This window comes from Cyanistes caeruleus, chromosome 34 (genome assembly GCF_971803275.1).
Source record: "Cyanistes caeruleus chromosome 34, bCyaCae1.hap1.1, whole genome shotgun sequence".
NCBI classification, from domain to species: domain Eukaryota; kingdom Metazoa; phylum Chordata; class Aves; order Passeriformes; family Paridae; genus Cyanistes; species Cyanistes caeruleus.
The window spans coordinates 1,262,255-1,284,811 of record NC_141735.1 but is presented as its reverse complement, the minus strand read 5'-3'; the positions used below and the strand labels follow the sequence as shown (position 1 = coordinate 1,284,811).

Sequence of the window (22,557 nt, the reverse complement as noted above, 5' to 3'; positions counted from 1 at the left end):
AAACAGCTGCTGTCACATGGGGCTACCATTTGGCTCCGTTGGCCACAAACCCCCCAGAACTGGCCCCAAGCTGCTGTGGCTTGCCTCAAACCCCCCCCAGAATGGACCCCAAGCTGCCTGGAATAGGCCCCAAAACTCCCCCAGAACTGGCCCCAAAACAACTCCACTGAAAGTGGCCTCAGACCTCCAGAAAATGCCCCGCATTATCCAAAATCGGTCCCAAATATCCCAAACTACCTCAAAACTGCCACGATTTTCCCCCAAACACCCCAAATAAGTTGCAAGCCTCCATGATCCAGCTTTGGTGTGCCCCAAATCCCCCTGAGTCATCCTCAAACTGGTTCCAAACTGCCCTAAACTGCTCTGGATTTTCCCCAAAAGGCCCCAAATTCCAAACCCTGCCTGGGGAAAGGGGTCGGGGGTGGGCAGTGCAGTTTATTGGGGGTGTGAGTACAAAGAGGGGGAGGTCTCGGGGGCTCCCAGTGCTCCCAGTTTGAACTGGGAAGGGTTTGGGGGACCCGGGGGGGCTCAGCCCTTCTCGGACCCGGCCCCCCCCGTGCCCCCCGCCACGGGGCTGTAGGAGCCGCCCCCGCCCCCTCCCCGACTGAAGAAGGACGCCGAGCGCCGGGGGGGCTTCACCCGCCGCAGCTCCTGCCCTGGAGGGGGGACATTGGGGTGGGATTTAGGGCAGGAACCGCCTCGGGGTCCCCCTGTGCCACCCCTCTGGTGTTCCCCCCTCGCCATGTTCCCCCATACCACCCTGCACGCCGTGTCCCCTCCGCCTCACATCCCCCCGAGGTCCCCTCCCTTGTCCCTGGAACCTCCTGTGTCACCCTCCCCGACCCCATGTCCCGTATCCCCAGATGCTGCGGTCACCCCGTGTGTGCGTGCCCCCATGTCCCCGCTGTCCCCCCATGTCCCCGCTGTCCCCGGATGTCCCCCATGTCCCGGATGTCCCCCCATGTCCCGGATGTCCCCCATGTCGCCTGTCGCACCCTCCCGCACGTAGTCGATGGTCGCGAGGCGCTGAAGGCGGGGCCGGGTCACGCTCTGCTGTCGCCGCAAGGGGGCGCCGTGCGCGCCGCCCGGCTCGGTGGGCGTGGCCGCGGCGGTCGCGGCGGGGGGCGTGGCCTGATCCTCGGGGGGCGGGGCCGCCCCGCCCAGCTCGATGCAGCACTCGATGAGGGCGCTCATCAGCTCCGCCTGGGGGCGCTGTCAGCGCGGGCGGCACGAGACGGAGCCCCCCCGGGACCCCCCCCCCCCCGGGGACCCCCAAAATACCCCCGGCATCCCCCTAGGGTCCTCAAAAACACCCCCGGAACCCCCCCCCGAGACCTCCCCAGGGACCGCCAAATCCACACTAGAGATACCCAAACTGACACCCCGGCAACCATCTAGTTTCCCCCAACCCCACCCAGGGACCCCCAAACCGATCCCCCAAACTGACCCCCAAGGACCTCTGAACCAACCCCCCTGAGGGGACCCCAAACTGACCCCAGGGAACACCCCAGGAACCTCCCAAGGGGACCCCAAACCAACCACAGGGACTTTCCCAAATGTTCCCAAACCATCCCCTCACCGACCTCCAACTGTCCCCCACCCCCACCAGGTGCCCCCTGCTGCCCCCCAACCACCCCGCCGCACCTGTGGGGAGAACACACGCAGCAGTCGGTTCACGGGGGCTCCCTCGTGGTCTCCATCGAACTCGAGCCAGAGCTGGGGGGGCTCTGTGGGGTCCCCATCCTGCCCCGCGGGGTCCCCATCCTGCCCCACAGCCCCCACCAGCTCCCAGCACAGCTCGGGGTATGTCAGGGACAGCAGCACATGCTGGGGAGCACGGGGGGGGTCACCCACAGTGCCCCCCTGACCCCCATCCTGCCCCCCAACCCCCCCAGCATCCCCCCCAATACCTTCTGGCGGGGGTCAATGATGGTGACCCCCTCGAGCCCCACGGCGACGCTGACGGGGCGCAGCCCCCCCCGGCCCAGCAGCCCCCCCGATGGCCGCTCAATGGCTCCCGGGAAGAAGGCGCACCTGGAGGGGGGCGGGACACACCAGGGTCACCCCCAAACCCCAGGGTTCCCCCCAAATTCATGGGTCCCCAGGTGCAGTGTGGGGTGACGTCGGGTGTCAAGATGCTGGGGGGATCTCTCGGGGCCTGGATACTGAGGAACATTGGGGTCTAGAAGGAGTCCTGGGGAGCTCATTGTGGGTCTGGGGGGAGCCCGTGGGGCTCAGATATTGGGGAGGGGTTCCTGAGAGAGGTCCCTGAGGGGGTCTCTGGGGCTCATGAGATGTCTCTGGGTGGCAGGGTGGGTTCACGGGGGGTTTTGGGGTTCCCTGGTGATATGGGGGGGGGGGGGGGCATCAATCTGGGGGTTTCTGGGTGGTGCCTGGGGGTGTCCCTTTGGTCAGGAGGGGTCCCTGGGAGGAGCCTTTGTGAGGTTTCCTGAGGGTCTGGGGGCGTCAGTGGGGGTGTCCCATTGGGGGTGTCCCATGGGGTTCTCGGACTGCGGGGTGTCCCATGGGGGTCTCTGACCGGGGTTCCCCCGTGCCCCTCACCCGTAGCCGGGCAGGGCGTGGCAGCGGCGCAGGAAGTCCCGGTACAATCCGGCAGGGGGCGCCTCGGGGCCCGGCGCCCGCGCGAAGGCCTCGAGCAGTCGCTGGGAGGGGCCCGGCTCGCGCGAGCGCCGGAACAGCGCCCCCCAGCGGGCCGGAGGACCCGGCGGCAGCAGCTCCCCCAGCATCGGCCTGGGGGGGGACACCAGGGGGGTCAGGGGGTTCACGGGCGGAAAATGAGGGTCAGGGGGTACCGTGTGGCCAAGGGGTGGGGGTCCCATGGGGTAAGGCGGTCCCAGAGGAGTTCCTTTGGGTGGGTCCCAGGTGTATCCCATGGGTGGGGGTCTCACGGGGGTGTCCCAGGTATGGTTTGCAGGTGGAGAGGGTCCCAGGTGTGGCCCCAGGTGAGGGGTCGCGGGAGATGCCCCAGGGTGGTCCTGGGTGGGGTCCCAAAGGGAGTCGCAGGGGTTCCCAAGGGTGGGGGTCCCATGGGCAGAGGTCCCGCGGGCAGGGTCCGGCCGGTGCTGACCGCAGGGTGAGCTCCGTGTGCCGGCCGGGCTCGAAGGGCCCCAGGCGCAGGCGGCAGCTGAGCCCCCCCAGCTCGGCGGCCTCGGGAGGGTCCACGGGATAACGCCCCGCCTGCAGCTGCTCCCGCGCCTCCTCATAGAGCAACCGGAGCAGCTCCTCCTCCTGCAGCTGTGACCCAGAGACCCCCGAGTCACCCAGAGGGACCCCTAAACCACCCCAGACCCCACCCTACAACACCCCGTGTCCCACATGTGCCCCTCCCATAGATGCCCCCACACTGGGGACCCCCGTGTTCCCCCTCACCTCCAGCTCGCGGCTCTTAGGGAAGAACACGTTCCTGCGCAGCTGCAGACACGGCTCATCTGGGGGGGCAGGGGGTCAGTGGGGCCGGGGGACCCTCGAAGGGACCCTCCCGCCCCCAAGGGGACCCCTCCCGCCGACCCCCCACCCCTCACCTTGGGCGATGGCCGCGGGCGAGCCGAGGCTGAAGCGCAGCAGCAGCTCCGGCCAGTGCCGGACCAGGCGCAGGGGTCGGTGCCGCGGCTTCAGCTGCACCTCTGGGGGGTGACACAGAGCTGGCACCCACTCGGGGACCCGCGGAGACCCCCACGGGGACCCCCACGGGCACTCACCCACAGGGAGCCCCCACCCCATCCTCCAGCGGGGTCCTCCAATGTCCCCACCTCACCGAGCTGTGACCCCGTGTCCCGCCTTACCCCCGTGCTCCCATTTCCCCTCCCTGTCCCCACGTCCTCCCATGTCCCCCATTTCCCGACAGTCCGTGTCCCCCTGTCCCCCCAATGTCCCCCCAACGTCCCCAGGTGTTCCCAATGTCCCCAGGTGTCCCCATGTCCCCCCCTCACCGAGCAATTCCGACCCCAGCCACAGCGCGAGGTGTGACCCTGCCATGTCCATGTCCCCATGACCCCCCCATGTCCCCCTGTCCCCCCTCACCGAGCAGCTCCGACCCCAGCCACAGCACGAGGTGTGACCCTGCCATGTCCATGTCCCCATGACCCCCCCATGTCCCCCTGTCCCCCCTCACCGAGCAGCTCCGACCCCAGCCACAGCACGAGGTGTGACCCTGCCATGTCCATGTCCCCATGACCCCCCCATGTCCCCCTGTCCCCCCTCACCGAGCAGCTCCGACCCCAGCCACAGCGCCAGCGCGTCCCCGGCGGCGGGCGGGAGGCGCAGCGCTCCCTGCAGCCGGCGCAGCAGCTCCGCGGCCGTGGGGCCCGGCGGCGGCTCCAGCGGCAGCGGCAGCGCCGACCCGTCCGGCAGGTACAGCAGGGCTGGGGGCAACGGGGGGTTGTGCGACCCCCCGGGACCCCCGCACCTCCCCACAGCCACCCCGAGACTGACACACCCCCACACAGCCACCACAACACACACAGCCCCGACCCGGCCGGCAGGTACAGCGGGGCAACGGGGGGCGTGAGACCCCCACCCACGGACCCCCATTCCCGCCCAGGGACCCCCATCCCCACCCAGGGACCCCCATTCCCGCCCAGGGACCCCCACACCCACTCGGGATTCCCACCCCCAGACTGACACACCCTCGGGACCCACCCAGGGACGGACCGAAAGGACTCAGGGGGGTTCCACGGACAGGCCCTCCCCCAGACCACCCCCCAAAGGGTCCCACATCCGCCCGGGGGTCTTACGGCCCCCAAAGCGCCCCATGCCCCCCCCCAACGGGGGTCCCATGGCCACGCCCACAACCGGACTCACGGACCCGCCCCCTCCCTTGGCCCCGCCCCCTCACCGGCAGCCCCCGGTGGGGCGGACGCGCCCTCCCCCTCCCCGTCCCCTTCCCCGTCCATGAGCGGGGTCACGGAGGGGTCACCGTGGGGTCACCGTGGGGTCACGGCTCCGCGCGCTCCTCGCGCCGGTCCCGCGCGCGGGGCGGAAGCGCCACGGGTGGGCGGAGGGGGCGGGGCCTCCAGGGTGATGTCATTGTGGGGCCGGGGGGGCGGCGCCCCCTGGCGGAGGGGAGGGCCGGGATCACCCCAATAAAAGGTTGGGGGGTCCCGGCGGATTCGGGGGGTCCCGGGGGGGTCCCGGGGGCGGCGCAGGAAGAGGCGGAGCCGCTGTACGAAGTATAGAACCGTGTATTCCTCTGTGCGCGGCGGGGGGGACGGCCCGGGGGGGCTCGGAGGGATTCGCGGGGGCTTTCGGGGGGTCCCGGCAGGACCCCGGGGGATCCCGACGCCGATCGGGGCTCTCGAAATTAAAAAATAAACCCAAAGAAATACCCGGGGAGGGGGCTCGGGGGGCGGTAAAAAACCGATCCGAGGTTGGGAGGGGGGCGGTTGGGAGGGGGGTTCCCGCACCCCTCTCGGGAGGGGGGGGTCCCGCACCCCAGGCGGGGGGGTCCCGCGCGCCCCCCGCGCCCCCCCCCCGCGCGCCGCCCCCCGTTCCCGCGGCGGGGTCGGGGGGGGGGACACACACACAGAGAGACCACAGAGGCGCCCCCGCTGCGGCGGGGTCAGGGGGGCGGGCAGGTGACATCCCCCCGGGGGTGGCGGCGGGTGGGGGCTCGGGGGACACGCGTGGAGACCCCCCCCTCACACGTAATACTCCTTGTCCTTGTTGCGCCGCGCTTTGCCCGGCGCTTTGGGGGGCGCGGGCGCCGCCTTCTCCTTGGGGGTCCCGGCGGGCGGGGTCGGGGACGCGGCGCCGGGGGCCCCTCCCGGGCCCCCCCCGGGCGCGGCGGGGGCGGCCCCGATGTAGTGGCGGCTCTGGTCCACCTGGTAGGAGCCCTCGTCGCGGTTGCGGTACTTGTACATGGCGTAGAGCAGGATGAGGATGCAGAGCGCGGCGGCCGCCACGATGCCGACCACCATGCCGGTGGTGCCGCCCGCCTCCCGCACCACCTCCACCGCTCCGGGCGCGGCTGTGGGGGGCACGGGGGGGCGCCGGGTCACGGGCGGTGCCGAGCCCCCCCCGCGCCGCCCCCCGCCCGCGCCCTCCCGCGGGTGCCGCTCGCCCGCCGGCACCAGCCCGGGAGGAGCCGCGCCCGCCACCGTGGGCTCGGTCCCGGCGCCGCGGGGCGCGGCCGTGGCCGCCGGGGGGGCGGCGGCCTCGGGGTTCCCCCCGCCCCCCAGCCCCGCGAAGTCCTCGTCGTCGGCCGGCGGCTGCTCGGGGCCGGGAGCGTGGCCGGGGTCGGGGTCGGGGTCCGCCGCCTCCCCCGAGGCGAAGCCCGAGGGCTCGTCGCAGTCGGGGCCGCAGCCCGGGGGGGCGCGGGGGGCGGCGGGGGGCGCGGGGGGGCCCGGGGACGCCGGCAGCACCAGCTCCCCGCCTGCGGAGACAGAAAGGGGATGGGGGGACCCCCGTCAGCCCCCGCCGCCGCGCCCCGCTGCGCCCCCCGACCCCCCCCCGCCGCCTCCGCGCCAGCTCCGCTCTAGGTTACTTTTTTTTTTTCTTTTTTTTTTTGCATTTTTAGCTAATTCCGCTACTTTTTTTTTTTTTTTCTCGGTTTTTTGTTTTTAAGAGCAAACCGCGGCGCTGCCGTCAACTTACATCGCGGGATGGGGCCGGGTGATTTTAGCGTGGAGGAAAAAGAAATTGCAGGAAGGAAGGGAAAGCACACAAAAAACGAGAGAAAGAGAAAAAAGAGAAAAAAAGAACAAAAAGAAAAGAAGAGAAGAGACACTCGGTGAGAAGGTGCCGCGGCCACCCCTGCGGCGCCAGCGCCCGGCCCCGGCCGGCCCCGGCCACCGCCGGCCACCACTGGCCACCGGCCCCCGGCCATCAGCCACCGGCCATCAGCCTTGGATCCATCCGTCCATCCATCCATCCATCCATCCATGAATCATCTGTCCATCCCTAAATCCATCCATGGATCCTTGAATCCATCCTTGAATCCATCCATCCGTCTGTCCATCCATCCCTGAGTCCATCCAGCCATCCCTAAACCCAGCTGTGTCCATCCCATCCTGATCCACATGTCCATCTGTCTTTGATTCCATACATCCTTGAATCCATGTATTCACTGATCCATCCATCATCCATCCATCCATCCATCATCCATCATCCATCCATCCATCATCCATCCATCATCCATCCATCCATCATCCATCATCCATCATCCATCCATCATCCGTCATCCATCCATCATCCATCCATTATCCGTCATCCATCCATCATCCATCCATCCATCCATCCATCCATCCATCATCCATCCATCATCCATCCATCCATCCATCCATCATCCATCCATCCATCCATCATCCATCCATCATCTGTCATCCATCCATCATCTGTCATCCATCCATCATCCATCCATCCATCATCCATCATCCATCCATCATCCATCCATCCATCATCCATCCATCCATCCATCATCCATCATCCATCCATCCATCATCCATCCATCATCCGTCATCCATCCATCCATCCATCCATCCATCCATCATCCATCCATTATCCGTCATCCATCCATCATCCATCCATCCATCATCCATCATCCATCCATCCATCCATCATCCATCCATCATCCATCCATCCATCATCTGTCATCCATCCATCATCCATCCATCATCTGTCATCCATCATCCATCCATCATCTGTCATCCATCCATCATCCATCATCCATCCATCCATCCATCATCCATCCATCATCCATCCATCATCCATCCATCCATCCATCCATCCATCCATCCATCCATCCATCCATCCATCCATCATCCATCCATCCGTCATCCATCCATCATCCATCCATCCATCCATCCATCCGTCATCCATCCATCATCCGTCCATCCATCCATCCATCTGTCATCCATCCATCCATCCATCCATCCATCCATCCATCCATCCATCATCCATCCATCATCCGTCATCCATCCATCATCCATCCATCCATCCATCCATCCATCCATCATCCATCCATCCATCCCTAAGTCCACCCCTGCAGCCACCTGGCCACACGTCTGTCCACCCTTAGATCCATCATCTGTCCTTGAATCCACTTGTCCATCCATCCCTGTGTCCATCCATCCCTGTGTCCATCCATCCCTGTGTCCATCCATCCTTGTGTCCATCCATCCTCATGTCCATCCATCCTTGAACCTGTCCACCCATCCATGTGTCCATCTGTCCATCTACCAGTCCAGCTCTCCATGGATCCACCCATTCACCTTGTGTCCGTCTGTCCATCCACCCGTCCATCCTCAAATCCATCCATTCCCAAATCCGTCTGTGTCCGTCCATCCCTGAATCCATCTATGTGTCCATCTGTCCATCCCTGGATCTGGCCAGCCTCAACCTCATCCTCAAACTGTCCTTGCATCCATCACCATCCCCGTCCATCCATCCATGGATCACTGTCCATCATCCATCCATAGTCCACTGTCCACTGTCCGTCCACTGTGCGTCCACTGTCAATCCATTGTCCATTCACTGTCCATCCACTGTCCGTCAACTGTCTGTCCACTGTCCGTCTGTCTGTCCCCCGCTCCTCCCCCCTTCCCCTGATCGCTGCCTTCCCTCTCCCACAAGTGGGGTCTTGGGGGATCAGAGTGTCCTGGGGACACCTGTGGGGGGACACCCAGGTGTCCAGGGGGGACGCAGATGTCCAGGGGGACACCTGTGGGTGCCAGGCTGGGACACACCAGGTGTCCAGGTACCAGCTGTGGGTGCCAGGTGAGGCCCCAGGTGTCCAGGGGGTCTCCAGTGTCCAGGTGGCACCCGGGGTGTCCAGGGGGTGTCACCGTGTGACACTGGGGGTGGCCGAGGTCCTGGTGGCAGCGCAGGTGTGACGGTGTCACACGGGGTGACCCCAGACCGGAGGCTCCTCCCTGTCTGTCCGAGCGTCCAAGTGTCCGAGTGTCCGAATGTCCGTCCGTCAGGGGAAGCGGGGTGGGGGCGGGGCTTGCACGGTCCCTGGGCTCAGGTGTGTGCTCGGAATGGGCGGGAACACCTGTGGAGATGGGGGCGGGGCCAAAGGCGAGGGGCGGGGCCACAGGTGGGAGGGCGTGTGCAAGGGGAGGTGCCTTGGGTGGGGGGGGCTGTGCTTGTGGGGCAGGTGTGAGTTCAGGTGTGTGTGCACACCTGTGTCTGTGTGTGTGCGTGAGCAGCTCCGGTCCAGGTGTGCGTGAACAGTTCAGGTGTGTGTGTACCTGGCCAGGTGTGCATGAACAGTTCAGGTGTGTGTGTACCTGGCCAGGTGTGTGTGAACAGTTCAGGTGTGTGGGCACCTGTCCAGGTGTGTGTGTGTGTGCACGCGCACCTGTCCAGGTGTATGTGAACACTTCAGTTGTGTGTGCACCTGTCCAGGTGTGTGTGTGTGTGCACGCGCACCTGTCCAGGTGTATGTGAATACTTCAGTTGTGTGTGCACCTGTCCAGGTGTGTGTGAACAGTTTAGGTGTGTGTGCACCTGTCCAGGTGTGTGTGTGTGTGTGTGTGTGTATGTCTCTGTGTGTGCACACCTGTCCAGGTGTGTGCGTGAACAGTTCAGGTGTGCGCACACACCTGTCCAGGTGCGGGAGCAGCTCCCGTAACCGCATGTCCCTCTGCTGTGAGCAGCCTGGCACGTGCCCTGCTCACACGCGTGTGCAACACCCCCGCTCCCCACACCTGTGTGTGTGCACACCCCCACACCTGTGTGTGTGCACACCCCCACACCTGTGTGGGGGTCTCGCCCCCGCCGGGGGGGTGGGGAAGAGCCCCGGGCTGTGCGGCCGTGTCACGCGCGTGTGCGAGGCCGTGTCACACGCGTGTGCCCGGGGCCCTGGAGCAGCACCCACCTGTGCCCGGCTCACACTCCTCCAGGTCCTCGTCATCGCTCGGACACTCGGCCGAGGCCACCAGCAGATCGTCCGTGTTCTGGGGGGACACCTGGGGGGTCAGCGCTGGCCTAGGGACCCCCAAACCCCCCTCATCCCCCCCCCCGAGACCCCCAGTGCCCGCGGAGGGGTCACCTGAGCCCACCCAGGTGTTTGGGGCGGCCCCTCCAGTCCCCCAAACTCCCCTTCCCCTCATGCCCTGCCCTTGGGAGGACCCTCCCTCAATCCATACCCCCCCTCCAAATTCCTCTCTCCCCATTTACCTGTCCCAGCGACCCCTCCCCAAAACCCCCCTACCCCCCATATTTACCCCCCCCCGACCCCCTTTTCCCACCCCTCAGCCTCACCTGGGCGACGGTGTCGCGCAGGGTGGGCGAGCGCCCGCGGCGGGTGGTGGTCGTGGCCATGGTGGTGGTGGTCTCCATGATGGTGGTGGCCATGTCGGGGGGCGCGGGGGTGGCGCCGGGGGGCGCGGGGGGCGGTGGGGGGTCCCCCACAAGCCGCAGGTCCCCCTCGAGCCTCACGCGGGGGTGTCCCTCGGCCGCCAGCGCCAGCAGCTTCAGCCCGTTGTAGTAGAGCCCCGAGAGCTGCCCCTGGAAGGGGCGGCCGCGGTCCCGGCCCCCCACCCGCACGCGCGCCTGGCTGTTGAAGATGGTCAGCTGCCGGCCTGGGGGGGAGAGGGGGGGCTCGCACACCTGGCACACCTGGCACAGGCACACCTGGCTCACCTGTGCTACCCCGACACTGTCACCTCACCCACACACAACCCCCGAATGCTGCAGAGGGGCAGCTGCTGGCCTGGGGGGGGAGAGGGGGGGCTCGCACACCTGGCACACCTGGTACCGGCTCACCTGTGTCACCTCAACGCTGTCACCTCAATACCATCACCCAACACTGTCACCCCACATTCACACACCCCCCCATGGATGGAGAGGGGAGGCTCGCACACCTGGAACACCTGGCACATCCTGAACACCTGGCACACCTGGCACCCTGACACACCAGACACAGCCCCACGGATGGAGAGGGCAGCTGCACACCTGGCACTGCCCCACACTGCCCCACCTGCCTCACCCTGCCACACCCACCCCACCACCCTCCCCCACCCTCACCCCACACCTGGGGCACACCTGGGGCACACCTGGGTGTGCCTCGCACAAGGAGCAGCCCTGCCCCCCCTCCCCCCATCCCCCTTTTCACCCCCACCCCCCTCCCCCCCCGGGCAGTTAAAGGGACCCCAACGCCCCCCCCGGCCCCCGGCTCCGCTCGGGCTCAATTCGGCCAATTTTGGGTCAGTTGGGGCGGGGGGGAGGGGCAGGGGCCCTGCCTGGGCGGGGCCGGGGCGTGCGAGGGGCGTGCGAGGCTGGGGCGGCTCCCGTGCACACCTGGGCCTCCAGGGCAGACACACCTGTGCGCCTTCCTCACGCACACCTGGCCCTGCTGCACACCTGGTGCACACCTGTCCTCATGCACACCTGGTGCACACCTGTCCTCATGCACACCTGGCCTCATGCACACCTGGCCCTGGTGCACACCTGGCCTTGTGAACACCTGTCCTCATGGACACCTGGTGCACACCTGTCCTCGTGCACACCTGGCCCTGGTGCACACCTGGCTCACACAACTGGCCCAGTGCACACCTGGTGCACGCCCCAGCCGTGGCACACACCTGGTGCACACCTGGCGCGCACCCCAGCCGTGGCGCACACCTGTCCTGTGCACACCTGGTGCACGCTCCAGCCATGGTGCACACCTGTCTTGCGCACACCTGGCGCAGCCCCGGCCCCGGGCATTCCCTGGGCAGGTGTGGGTTAGGGGGTTTAGCGGGTTTATGCGGCTTTAGGGGGGCTCTGGGCTCAGCGCGGTTTAGGGGGGCCGTTAGGTGCGTTAGCGTCCCTTTAACCAGGTAATGAGGGGGCGGGGCAGGGGCTGGCCCCTCCCCCAACACCTGGGGGTCCCTCCCCGGACACCTGGGGGTCCCTGGACAACGGGGTCCTCTGGGACGTGGTTCCTGGACACCTGTGGGGCTCAGGTGCCGCAACCCCCAAATATCAGGGTCTCAAATGCCGGGATCCCCAAACACCTGGGACCCCAAACAGGTGGGTCCCGGACACCTGAGTCCCCACGTTCCGGCACGCCCAGGTGTGGCGGTGCCCAGGTGTCGGAGCCTCCAAGTGTTGGGGGTCCCAGACACTCCCCAAATCAGTGGGTTCCAGACACCTGGGACCCCAAATCTCTGGGTCCCGGCCACAGCGGGGTGCCCAGGTGTGGGGGGTGCCCAGGTGTGGGGGTGCCCAGGTGTGGGGGGCGCTCGCTGCCGTTACCTTTGTCGAGCAGCCACTCATCGACCACCCGCCCCAGGCGGAAGGGGATGCGCTGCCGCGCCAGCGCCAGCCGCTCGCTGTCCCCGCTGCCTTCGGAGGGAGGAGAAGAGCGTTACGGGGACACGGGGCAGGGCACGGGGACACCGGCAGGGAGCCGGCGGTGGCAGCGCGGCGCTGGGGGGGGCATCGGCGGCGGCGGCACCGTGCCGCGACCACGGGCTCAGCGGCGTCATCGGTGTCACCTCCGTGGGATCGTGGCCTTGCCATGGGTGTCACCGTCAGTGTCACCATGGTGGGAACATGGCCTCATCGTTAGTGGCATCAGTGGTGTCACCAAGGTGGGACCATGGGACCACGGTCTCAGTGTTAGTGGCACTCTTGGTGTCACCACGGCGGGACTGTGGCCTTGTCATTGGTGTCACCATGGCGGGAACATGGCCTCATCGTTATCGGCACCACTGGTGTCACCATCAATGTCACCATGGTGGGAGCATGGCCTCATCGTTAGTGACATCGTTAGTGTCACCAAGATGGGACCATGGTCTCAGTGTTAGTGGCACTCTTGGTGTCACCACAGTCAGATCATGGCCTTGCCATTGGTGTCACCATCAGTGTCACCATGGTGGGACTGTGGTCTGGCCATTGGTGTCACCATCAGCGTCACCATGGTGGGACCATGGTCTCATCATTAGTGCCACCACTGCTGCCATCACAGAGGGACCGTGGTCTTGCCACTGCTGTCACCATCAGCAACACGGGTGGCACCACTTGTGGCAGCCCAGTGTGGCCACATTGTCACCATGATGCCACCATGACCTCATCACTGGTGGTGCCACCGGTGTCACCATCAGTGTCAGCCATGATGGCATCATGATGTCACCATTAATGTCACCGTGGTGGGACCGTGGTGTCACTGTCAGCAGCACCGGGGTGTGAGCCCATGGGTGTTGGCACCGCGTTGGTGTGGCCACAGTGTCACCATCAGTGTCACCATCAGCGCCACTGTGGTGGGACGGTGGCACTGTCACCTTTAGTGCCACCACAGCGGGCCCACAGGTGGCACCACCGGTGACACCACGCTGTGACCGTGGTGTGACCATCGGTGTCCCCAGAGCCGTGACGCCCCTGCTGATGTCCCCAGCCCTGGCCGTGGTGTCACCGGGGGGGGGGTGGGGTGGCCCCAGTGTCACCGAAGGTGGGGGTGGGGCTGGCCCTCGGGGGGTTTATGTGGCCTTTAGGGGGGCATTATCGGGGGAGGGGCGGGGTGGCCATGGGACCCCTCGTTAGCGCTGCCTCGTTAGTGCCCTCGTTAGGGGGGGGCTCTGGGGGGCCCTATGGGCTCCGGGAGTGGCTACAGGTGCCATAGGGGTGTCCCCAAGCACCTGGGGTGTCCCTTGGGTGTCTGGGGGAGCCCTGGGGGGGGTTTCTAAGAGCCCTGGGGGTACCTGGGGGTTCTGCAGGAGCCCTGGGGAACACCTGGGCGATACCTGGGGGTGTCTGGAGGGGCCCTGGGGTGCCCGGGGCGCGGCGGGGGGTACCTGGCGGGTAACGCTCGTGCAGGGGGCCGCCGTCCACCTGGAGCGTGGCGTTGCCGCCGCTGCGCGTGAAGCGGACGACGTGGAAGCGCCCATCGCTGACGGCCGCCCCCCGCTCCTCCAGCGCGATGTCCTCGGTGCCCACGTTGAACAGGACCCCCACGGCCCCCTGCACCTGCGTGGGGAGCGGGGCACAGGTGGGTACCTGTCCCACGGACCCCCACGCAGGGAGTGACCCCCAGCCCCCCTCCCCAGACCCTAATTTTAGTCCCTCTTACGAAGTGGGGCCGCAGGAAATCGCCAAATCTGGCTTTTAACGGGACCCCACAGAGCTCCCCCTGTACCCCCAAACCCCCCACAGCTTCCTCAGGACCCCCCCAGACCCCAATTTTTTCCCCTCCTGCGGAGCTTCAGGATGTCATCAAATGCAGCCTTTAGCGGGAAGCCCCGGAGCCCCCCAGAACGCCCCGGGACCCCCATTAAACCCCCCCACAGCTCAGTTTTGTCCCCTGTGGGAAGTGACCAAATCCAGCCTTGACCAGGAGACCCCAGAGACCCCCGGTGGTCCCAAATCCCCCTGGCCTCTCCAGGACCCCCCAAACCCGCCCCAACCCCTAATTCTGGCTGCTCTTTATGATGTGGAGCTGCAGGAAACCCCCAGGTCCAGCCTCCATCAGGGACCCCCAGAGATCTCCTGAAGATCCCCCAGACCCTCAGAGCCCCCTGGGACCCCCAGACCCCAATTTCTGCTCCCCCCCTTTACAACATGGAGCTGCAGGAACTCCCCGAGCCTGGCCACGCTCAGCAGCACCCCCAGACCCCCTAAACCTCTAAACCCCCAGACCCCCCTGTACCCCCAGACCCTCCAGGACCCCAGACCCCAAATTTCTGTCCCCCCCCTTACAATGTGGAGCTGCAGGAACTCCCTGAGCCCGGCCGCGCTCTCCATGCGCAGCAGCACCCCCAAACTCCCCTGTACCCCCAGCTCCTCCCAGCTCCTCCAGGACCCCAGACCCCAAATTTCTGTCCCCCTCCCTTACAATGTGGAGCTGCAGGAAGTCTCCGAGCCCGGCCGCGCTCTCCACGCGCAGCAGCACCGCGTCGCGCTGCCGGGTGCTGAAGCCCAGGGCCAGGCGGTCAGCGCGGGTGCTGGGCCGGTCATTGGGGGGCCACGTGTAGGTGATCAGGGCCCCCCCCTTGCCGAAAATGTACGTGGTGCCCGCTGGGGGGGGAGAGAAAAACCGGGGGTCAGGGGGGCAGCTGGAGGGGGCTGGGGGCAGCTCAGGGTTTGGGGGTGTCAGGATTTCGGGGGGGGAGGACAGGATGCAGAATTTGAGGGGAGCCCCTGGGGGAGGAGCCCTGGGGGGGTTTGGGGAGACTCCGGCACCTGGAGGGGATCCAGGAGCTCAGGAGGGACCCCTGAGCTTGGGGGTGGGCTGGAATGTGGGGGGGGACCCCAGCGTTCATGGGGACCCCAGAATTTGGGGGGGTCCACGGCATCCAGGGGGACCCTGAGGAACAGGGAAGGCTCCAACGCTTGGGGGAGGCCCTGGAATTTTTTGGGGGGAACCTCTGAATTTAGGGGAGGGGCTGTGGGAACGGCAGGACACCCCAATGTTTGGGGGTCCCTCTTGTCCCCCCCTCCCCATGGCCTTGCACGAGGGCTCAGTGTGAACAAACACGGCCACAAACACACCCAAACCAGCCAAAAACACCCAAAAACCCCCAAAACCATCCCAAACACACCCTGAAAACACCCAAAGACACCCAAAACCACCCCAAAACTTCTAAAAACACCCCAAAAACACCCCAAAAACACCCCAAAAACACCAAACCGCCCCAGCCTGGCACACACGTGTGTGCAGGGACAGGGACACACGGACACACGGACATGGACACAGACACACAGACAGAGACACACGGACACATGGACACACGGACATGGACACAGACACACGGACAGGGACACACGGACAGGGACACATGGACACCTGGACACAGACACACGGACAGAGACACACGGACACATGGACACACGGACATGGACACAGACACACGGACAGAGACACACGGACACGTGGACACACGGACAGGGACACATGGACACCTGGACACAGACACACGGACAGAGACACACGGACACATGGACATGGACACAGACACACGGACATGGACACAGACACACGGACATGGACACACGGACAGGGACACACGGACACGGCACAGACACACAGGGGGGGCACAGACCCCACAGGGTCCCCCCAAACCCCGCCCAGCCCCGGCACAGGGGGAGGAGGAGGAGGAGGGGGAGGAAGAGGGGGAGGAAGGCTGTTCCAGGTTCCCAAGGCAGTGAGGAGGAGGAGGAGGAGGAGGTGACAGAGGAGGAGGGGGAGGAAGGCCAGGCTGAAGTAGCCGCGAGCAGGTGGGGAGGAGGAGGAGGGTGAGAAGCAGAAGGAGGAGAAGGAGGAAGAGGAGGAGGAGGAGAAGGAGGAGGAGGAAGGCTGGCTGGAGTTCCAGGGGGGAGGAGGAGGGAGGGGGTTGGGTGAGCAGGAGCAGGAGGAAGAGGAGGAGGGGAGGATGAAGGCTCTCCCAGGTTCCCAAGGCAGTGAGGAGGAGGAGGAAGAGGAAAGAGGAGGAGGAGGAGGAGGAGGAGGAGGAGGAGGAGGAGGAGGAGGAGGAGGAGGAGGAGGAGGAGGAGGAGGAGGAGGGGGAGGGTTTTGGGGTCCCCAGGAGGAGAAGGAAGAGGAGGCTGAGGGGGAGGAAGGCTGGTCTGGGGCTCCTCAGTAAAAGGAGGAGGAGGAGGGGTGAGGAGGAGGAGGAAGAGGAAGAGGAGGAGGAGGTGAAGGAGAAGGAGGAGGAAGAGGGGGAGGAAGGCCATCTGTGCCCCTGTCATCGTGAAGAGGAGGCTGGGGGAGCCTGAGGCTGAGGAAGATGATGATGATGATGATGATGATGATGATGATGATGATGATGATGATGATGATGATGAGGGTCTTGGGGAGGAGGAGGAGGGGGAAGGTGGATGAGGAGGGTGAGGAAGGCCAGGGTGATGAAGGCTCACTGAGGTGGTTGTGGTTGAGGAAGGGCCATGAGGGGGAGGATGAAGATGATGATGTTGAGGGTGATGAAGGCTCATCTTGGTGCCCATGGGTGAGGAAGGGCTCGTGGTTGATGGCAATGGGGAGGATGAAGATGAGGATGAGGAGGATGAGAGTGATGCAGGTGATGATGAAGGCTCACCATGGCGCACGTTGAAGGCAATGGGGAGGATGTAAAGGATGAGGATGAGGATGGTGAGAATGAGAATGATGAGGAAGATGAGGATGAGGATGAGGATGAGGATGAGGATGAGAATGAGGATGAGGATGAAGATGAGGATGAGGATGAGGATGAGGATGAGGATGAGGCTGAGGATGAGGATGAGGATGAGGATGAGGATGAGGATGAGGATGAGGATGAGGATGAGGATGAGGATGGCTCACCGTGGTGCCCGTGGGTGAGGAAGGGCGCACAGTTGATGGCAATGGGGAGGATGAGGAAGGTGAGGATGAGAATGAGAAATATAAGGATGATGATGAGGAGGAGGAAGATGAAGATGAGGATGAGGATAATGAGGAAGGTGAGAATGATGAGGATGATGAGGATGAAGATGAGGATGAGAAGGATGAGGAGAATGATCAAGGTGAGGATGATGAGGATGAGAAAGGTGAGGATGAGGATGATGAGGATGATGAGGATGATGAGGATAATGAGGAGGAGGAAGATGAGGAAGGCTCACTGTGGTGCCCGCGGGTGAGGAAGGGCGCGCGGTTGATGGCGATGGGGAGGATGAGGAAGTTGAGGATGATGATGAGGATGATGAGGATGAAGATGATGAGGATGAGGAAGGTGATGATGAGGATGAGGATGATGAGGATGATGAGGAGGAGGAGGAGGAAGGCTCACCATGGTGCCCGCGGGTGAGGAAGGGCGCGCGGTTGATGGCGATGGGGAGGATGAGGAGGATGAGGAAGGTGATGATGAGGATGAGGATGATGAGGATGAAGATGATGAGGAGGAGGAGGAGGAAGGCTCACCGTGGTGCCCGCGGGTGAGGAAGGGCGCGCGGTTGATGGCGATGGGGAGGATGAGGAGGATGAGGAAGGTGATGATGAGGAGGATGATGATGAGGAGGATGATGAGGAGGAGGAGGAAGGCTCACCGTGGTGCCCGCGGGTGAGGAAGGGCGCGCGGTTGATGGCGATGGGGAGGATGAGGAGGATGAGGAAGGTGATGATGAGGATGAGGATGATGAGGATGATGATGATGAGGATGATGAGGAGGATGATGAGGAGGAGGAGGAAGGCTCACCGTGGTGCCCGCGGGTGAGGAAGGGCGCGCGGTTGATGGCGATGGGGGCCGTGCCGTGGCGCCCGTGGAAATGGTGCACGTGGTGGGTGGTCGAGAGGCTGGAGGAGACGCGGGCGGGGCGGGCGGGGGGCACCAGCACCCCCAGCACCCCCAGCACCCCCAGCGCCCCCAGCGCCAGCACCCCCAGCGCCCCGGGGCCCCCCCGGCCCCCCATCGGCCCCTCAGCGACCCCCCCCCATCCGGCAGCGCCGGGGGGACCCCAGCGAGGGGGACCCCAAATGGGGGGGAGGAGCCCCCAAAATGGAGATGGAGGGAGGGGGGAGAGATGGGGCAGCCCCCGAATTTGGGGGGGTGAAAGGAGATGGGGGGAACCCCCAAAAAGGGGGGATGGAAAGAGGAGGAAGCCCCCAAATAGGGGGTGAGGGTGAGGAGGGAGAGGGGACCCCCGAAATGGATGGAGGAGGGGATGGGGGAGTCCCCAAATGAGGGGGGGAGCCCCCAAATTAAGGGGGCAGCTCCCAAATGAGGGGGTGGAGGTGGGGGGAGGGGGAAGCCCCAAAATAGGGCGGTGAAAGGAGTGGGGGAGACCCCAAATGAGGGGAGAGGGGTGAAGGGAGAGGGTCAGACCCCCCAAATGGGGTCTAGGAGGGATTGAACCCCAAAATGGGGAGGGAGGAAGTGGGGAGCTCCCAAATTGGGGGGTGGGAGTAGGAGAGGGGGAGCCCCCGGTTAGAGAAGGGGGTGACAGAACAGGGGGGCCCCCAAAATGTGGGGCTGGTGGTGGAGGGAGGGGGGCGTCCCCAAAAGGGGGGAGGGAGAAGGGTGAGACCCCAAAATGGGGGGTGAAGGGAGAGGGGGAGCCCCCAAAGGGGGGTGGGGGGATTCAGAGCCCCAAAAGGGGGGTCAGGGAAGGACTGAGCCCCGAAATGGGGGGGAGGTGGTGAAGGGAGGGGGTTGTGCCCCAAAATGAGGCCCCGGGGGAGTTGTTGAACCCTAAAATGGGCTTCGAAGGGGGGGGTTGTGCCCCAAAAGAGGATCTAGGGGTGTGCTGAACCCCGAAATGGGGCTGGGGGGGATCGCGAGGCCAAAATTGGGATGGGGGGGGGCTTTAAATCGGCCCAAAAATGGGGAGGGGGGAGCAGTCCCAGTTCAACCCAACCTGAAGTCGGGGAAACCCCAAATCCCCCCGATCCTGGGCCCTGGGTCACCCCACAAGGGTCGGGGGGGTCCCCGAATCCCCCCCCCGTGAGGCTCAACGAGCCCAAAATCCACCCACGGGGCCGGGGAGGGGCCCCAGATCACCCCGAAAATGGGGCTGGGGGAGGCCCTGAGAAACCCCAAATCCCCCCCTAAATAGGGCCGGGGGGGGGGGCAATCCCCCCTCAAATGGGGCTGGGGGAGGCAAATCCCCTAAAATAGGACCGGGGGGGCCAAATCACCCCAGGAGGGGCTGGGGGGAGCTGAATCCCCCTAAAATGAGGTCGGGGAGGGGGGGGAACGCGAATCCCCCCAAATGGGGCTGGGGGATGTGGGGGGATCGCCCCAAACCTCCCCCTAAATCAGGGCTGGGGGGGGGGGCCAAATGCCCCCAAAAATGGGGCTGGGGGGAGTGGGGGGCGCGTCTCCCCCCCTTAAAAAAGCGGCGGCGCCCCCAAAGGGCCCCGGGGGTCCCGACCCCCCCTGGGCTGCGGGGCCGGGGGGTCCCGAGCGCCCCCCCCGCGGGGGGTCTGGATCCCCCCCCCGGGGCTCAGCGCATGCGGGGGGGGGGCGCGGGGGGGCCCCGGGGCGGGGGGGGCCAGGGCGGGGGGGGCGCGGGGGGCGCTCAGAGGGGGTCGAGCATGGTCCGAGGGGGGGGGGTTCGGGGGTGGGGGGAGATGTGGGGCAGGGGCTGAAGGGGGATGGGGGGGGATGCGGGATGTGGGGTTGGGAGCGGGGCCGGGGGGGTCCGGGGGGGGGCTGGGGGATGTGGGGCAGGAGCGATGTGGGGCTGGCAAATGGGGCGGGGGGCGATGCGGGATGGGGGGGTGGGGGCGATGTGGGGCTGGGGAAGGGCGGGGGGAGGGGGGAGGATGCGGGAGGTGGGGGGGGAGATGGAGCGGGGCGGGGGGTGGGGGGCGATGTGGGGCGATGTGGGGCGGGGATGGGCGATGTGGGGCGGAGGCCGGGGGCTGCGGGAGGATGAGGATGGGGATGAGGATGAGGATGAGGATGGCGATGGGGATGAAGCGGGGGCTGTGCCGGGGGGGCTCTGGCCTGGGCGGCGGCGGCGGCGGCGCGGTGGGGCCGGAGGCTCGGTGGGGCCGGCGGGGCCGTGGGGCGGCGGGGCCGTGGGGCGGTGGGCGCGGGCGGCCGTGGGGCGGCGGCGGCGGCGGCTGCTGCAGCGGGAGGGGCGGGGGCGGGGGAGGGGCGGGGGGAGGGGCCGGGGGGGAGGGGCCACGCGCGACCCACGAGGGGGAACCCACGGACCCCCCCCCGGCGGGGGGAGGGGCGGCCCCACCGAGCCCCCCCACTCCCCCCCGAGCACCCACGGAGCCGCTCGGGGGTCGCGGCCGCCCCACGGCCGCCCCATAGGGACCCACAGATCCCCCCCCGAGACCCGCGGGGACCCCCACGGGCACGGCCGGGGCTCACCGGAGCCCCACGGGGGTCGCCGCAGCCCCACAGCGGCCCCACAGAGCTCCCCCCGTCCCCCGCCGTGACCCACAGAGCCCCGCGGGGACCCACGGCCATGTGCCCGCGCCCCACGGATGCTCGGGGACAGCGCTGGCGGCCCCACGGCGACACGTGGGGGGCGGCGAGCCCCACGGCAGCCCCACGGCAGCCCCATGATGTCTCACGGTGCCCCACGGTGCCCCACGGCAGCCCCACGGCAGCCCCATGATGTCTCACGTTGCCCCACGGTGCCCCACGGAGCCCCACGGTGCCCCACGGAGCCCCACGGAGCCCCACGGTGCCCCACGGCAGCCCCATGATGTCTCACGGTGCCCCACGGGTGCCCCACGGCGGTGGCAGCGCCCCACAGCAGTGTCCCCACACCCTGCCCTGCCCCACGGAGCGGCCCCAAACCCCCCCGTGTGTCCCCGCTCAGGTGTGGGGCAGAGGCCGGCGCTGTCCGGGACTCACCTGGAGGTGGGGTGGGGACAGGGGACACCAGGGGGACACCGGGGGGACATGGGGGGAACATGGACCCCCCGTGAGGGACACAGGTGTGTCACCTGCCCCTCGTTAGGGGACACTGAGCCCTCGTTAGGGGACACCTGGGGTGAGGGACACGAGGGACACACAGGGGACACACAGGGGACACAGGTGACACAGGAGGTGACACACAGGTGACACAGGTGACACCCACGCTGTCACCCGCCCTCGCTCAGTGGGGACACAGAGCAGGTGGCCAGGGCCACTTGTCCTGTGTGGGGACACCCGGCCGGTGCCGGTGTCACGCGTGTCCCCCGGGAGGGCCAAGGGCCACCCGCCCCCCCCCGTCAGGGGCTCCCCGTGCGGCTCAGGGGCTCCTCCCGCTCTGGGGTGCCCCCCACCCCGAGACCCCTGAGCCCCCCAAATCCCCCCGAGCCCCCCACTCAAACTGGGCACAGCCGCCCCCCTGAGCCTTCCCGAGACCCTCGAGCCCCCCAAATCTCCTCGTGCCCCCCAAATCTCCTCGTGCCCCTCACTCAAACTGGGCACAGCCGCCCCCCTGAGCCTTCCCGAGACCCTCGAGCCCCCCAAATCTCCTCGTGCCCCCGAAATCTCCTCGTGCCCCTCACTCAAACTGGGCACAGCCGCCCCCCTGAGCTTTCTGGAGCCTTCCTGAGCCCCCCAAATACCCCCGAGCCCCCCACTCAAACTGGGCACAACCACCCCTGAAGCCCCCCCGAGCCCCCCGAGCCCCCCACTCACGCTCGGCACAGCCGGCCCCCCCGAAGGCCGTCATGCTGCAGTCGCAGGTGAAGCCGTCCCACTGCTGCAGGCAAACCCCCCCGTGGGCACACGAGTCCTCGGCGCACGTCGTGCTGGGGCCTGGGGGGCACCGGGCTCGTGGGGACCCCCCCGGGCACCCCCAGACCCGGCCCCGCCCGAGGGGGGGTGCTCCCCATGGGGTTTCTGTGGCTCTAAATCCCCCCCACCCCATGCCCCGAGCACCCCCAAATCCCCCCCGGACACCTCCTTGTGCCCCCCAACCGCTCTCGCACCCCCCCTGAGCCCCCTGCCCAACCCCCAAGCCTTTGGAAAGCTCCCAGACACCCCCAAAAATGTCCCCCCAAACCCCAGACACCCCGGACCCCTGTGCACCCCCCATATCCCTGTACCCTTAGACCCCTGCGGGCCCCCCGAACCCCCCCCATTTCTCACCGTCGCAGCCCCTCCGCACCTCCCCCACATCCCACAGCCCCCGGATCCCCCCAAACCCCCCCGGACCCCCCCATTTCTCACCGTCGCAGCCCCTCCGCACGTCCCCCACATCCCAAAGCCC

General features: G+C 66.5%; 2 protein-coding genes across 5 annotated transcripts in view; both read right to left on the bottom strand.

Moving 5' to 3' along the window:
- Positions 1–415: 415 nt before the first annotated feature.
- Positions 416–5,002, bottom strand: FRMD8 (FERM domain containing 8). 2 transcript variants are annotated; one of them, XM_086871023.1, is made up of 10 exons: positions 4,856–5,002; positions 4,224–4,382; positions 3,543–3,644; positions 3,391–3,449; positions 3,089–3,255; positions 2,563–2,751; positions 1,911–2,034; positions 1,645–1,827; positions 996–1,203; positions 416–656 (listed from the first exon to the last, which is right to left on the bottom strand). In XM_086871023.1, exons 1-10 carry the CDS (start codon positions 4,911–4,913, stop codon positions 529–531), a joined length of 1,377 nt encoding a protein of 458 aa, XP_086727149.1. In that variant the 5' UTR covers positions 4,914–5,002; the 3' UTR covers positions 416–528. The 2 variants fall into 2 exon arrangements, with proteins under 2 accessions (XP_086727149.1, XP_086727150.1); XM_086871024.1 differs by lacking the exons at positions 4,224–4,382; positions 4,856–5,002 and adding an exon at positions 4,042–4,110.
- A 491-nt stretch (positions 5,003–5,493) lies between these two features.
- Positions 5,494–22,557, bottom strand: part of LOC111942749 (neurexin-2-like) — a 44,287-nt gene continuing 27,223 nt past the window's right edge. The window contains exons 17-23 of one of the 3 annotated variants that reach the window (XM_086870973.1): positions 21,984–22,103; positions 14,777–14,958; positions 13,740–13,911; positions 12,202–12,291; positions 10,225–10,544; positions 9,839–9,917; positions 5,494–5,986 (exon numbers count right to left, since the gene is read on the bottom strand). In XM_086870973.1, coding sequence (XP_086727099.1) covers positions 5,658–5,986; positions 9,839–9,917; positions 10,225–10,544; positions 12,202–12,291; positions 13,740–13,911; positions 14,777–14,958; positions 21,984–22,103 — 1,292 coding nt within the window. In that variant the 3' untranslated portion in view covers positions 5,494–5,657. Of the gene's footprint in view, positions 6,392–9,838; positions 9,918–10,224; positions 10,545–12,201; positions 12,292–13,739; positions 13,912–14,776; positions 14,959–21,983; positions 22,104–22,557 lie in introns of those variants that run through there. The other 2 variants (XM_086870972.1, XM_086870974.1) reach the window with 2 other exon arrangements.

Bases quoted from the DNA above. Each gene is read 5' to 3' on its own strand.
- FRMD8 (XM_086871023.1), bottom strand. From the start codon at position 4,913: ATGGACGGGGAAGGGGACGGGGAGGGGGAGGGCGCGTCCGCCCCACCG. The intron at 4,383-4,855 runs GTGAGGGGGCGG...CGTTGCCCCCAG, and splicing joins CGCCCCACCGGGGGCTGCCG to CCCTGCTGTACCTGCCGGAC. The intron at 3,645-4,223 runs GTGAGGGGGGAC...GTCACCCCCCAG, and splicing joins GCTGGGGTCGGAGCTGCTCG to AGGTGCAGCTGAAGCCGCGG.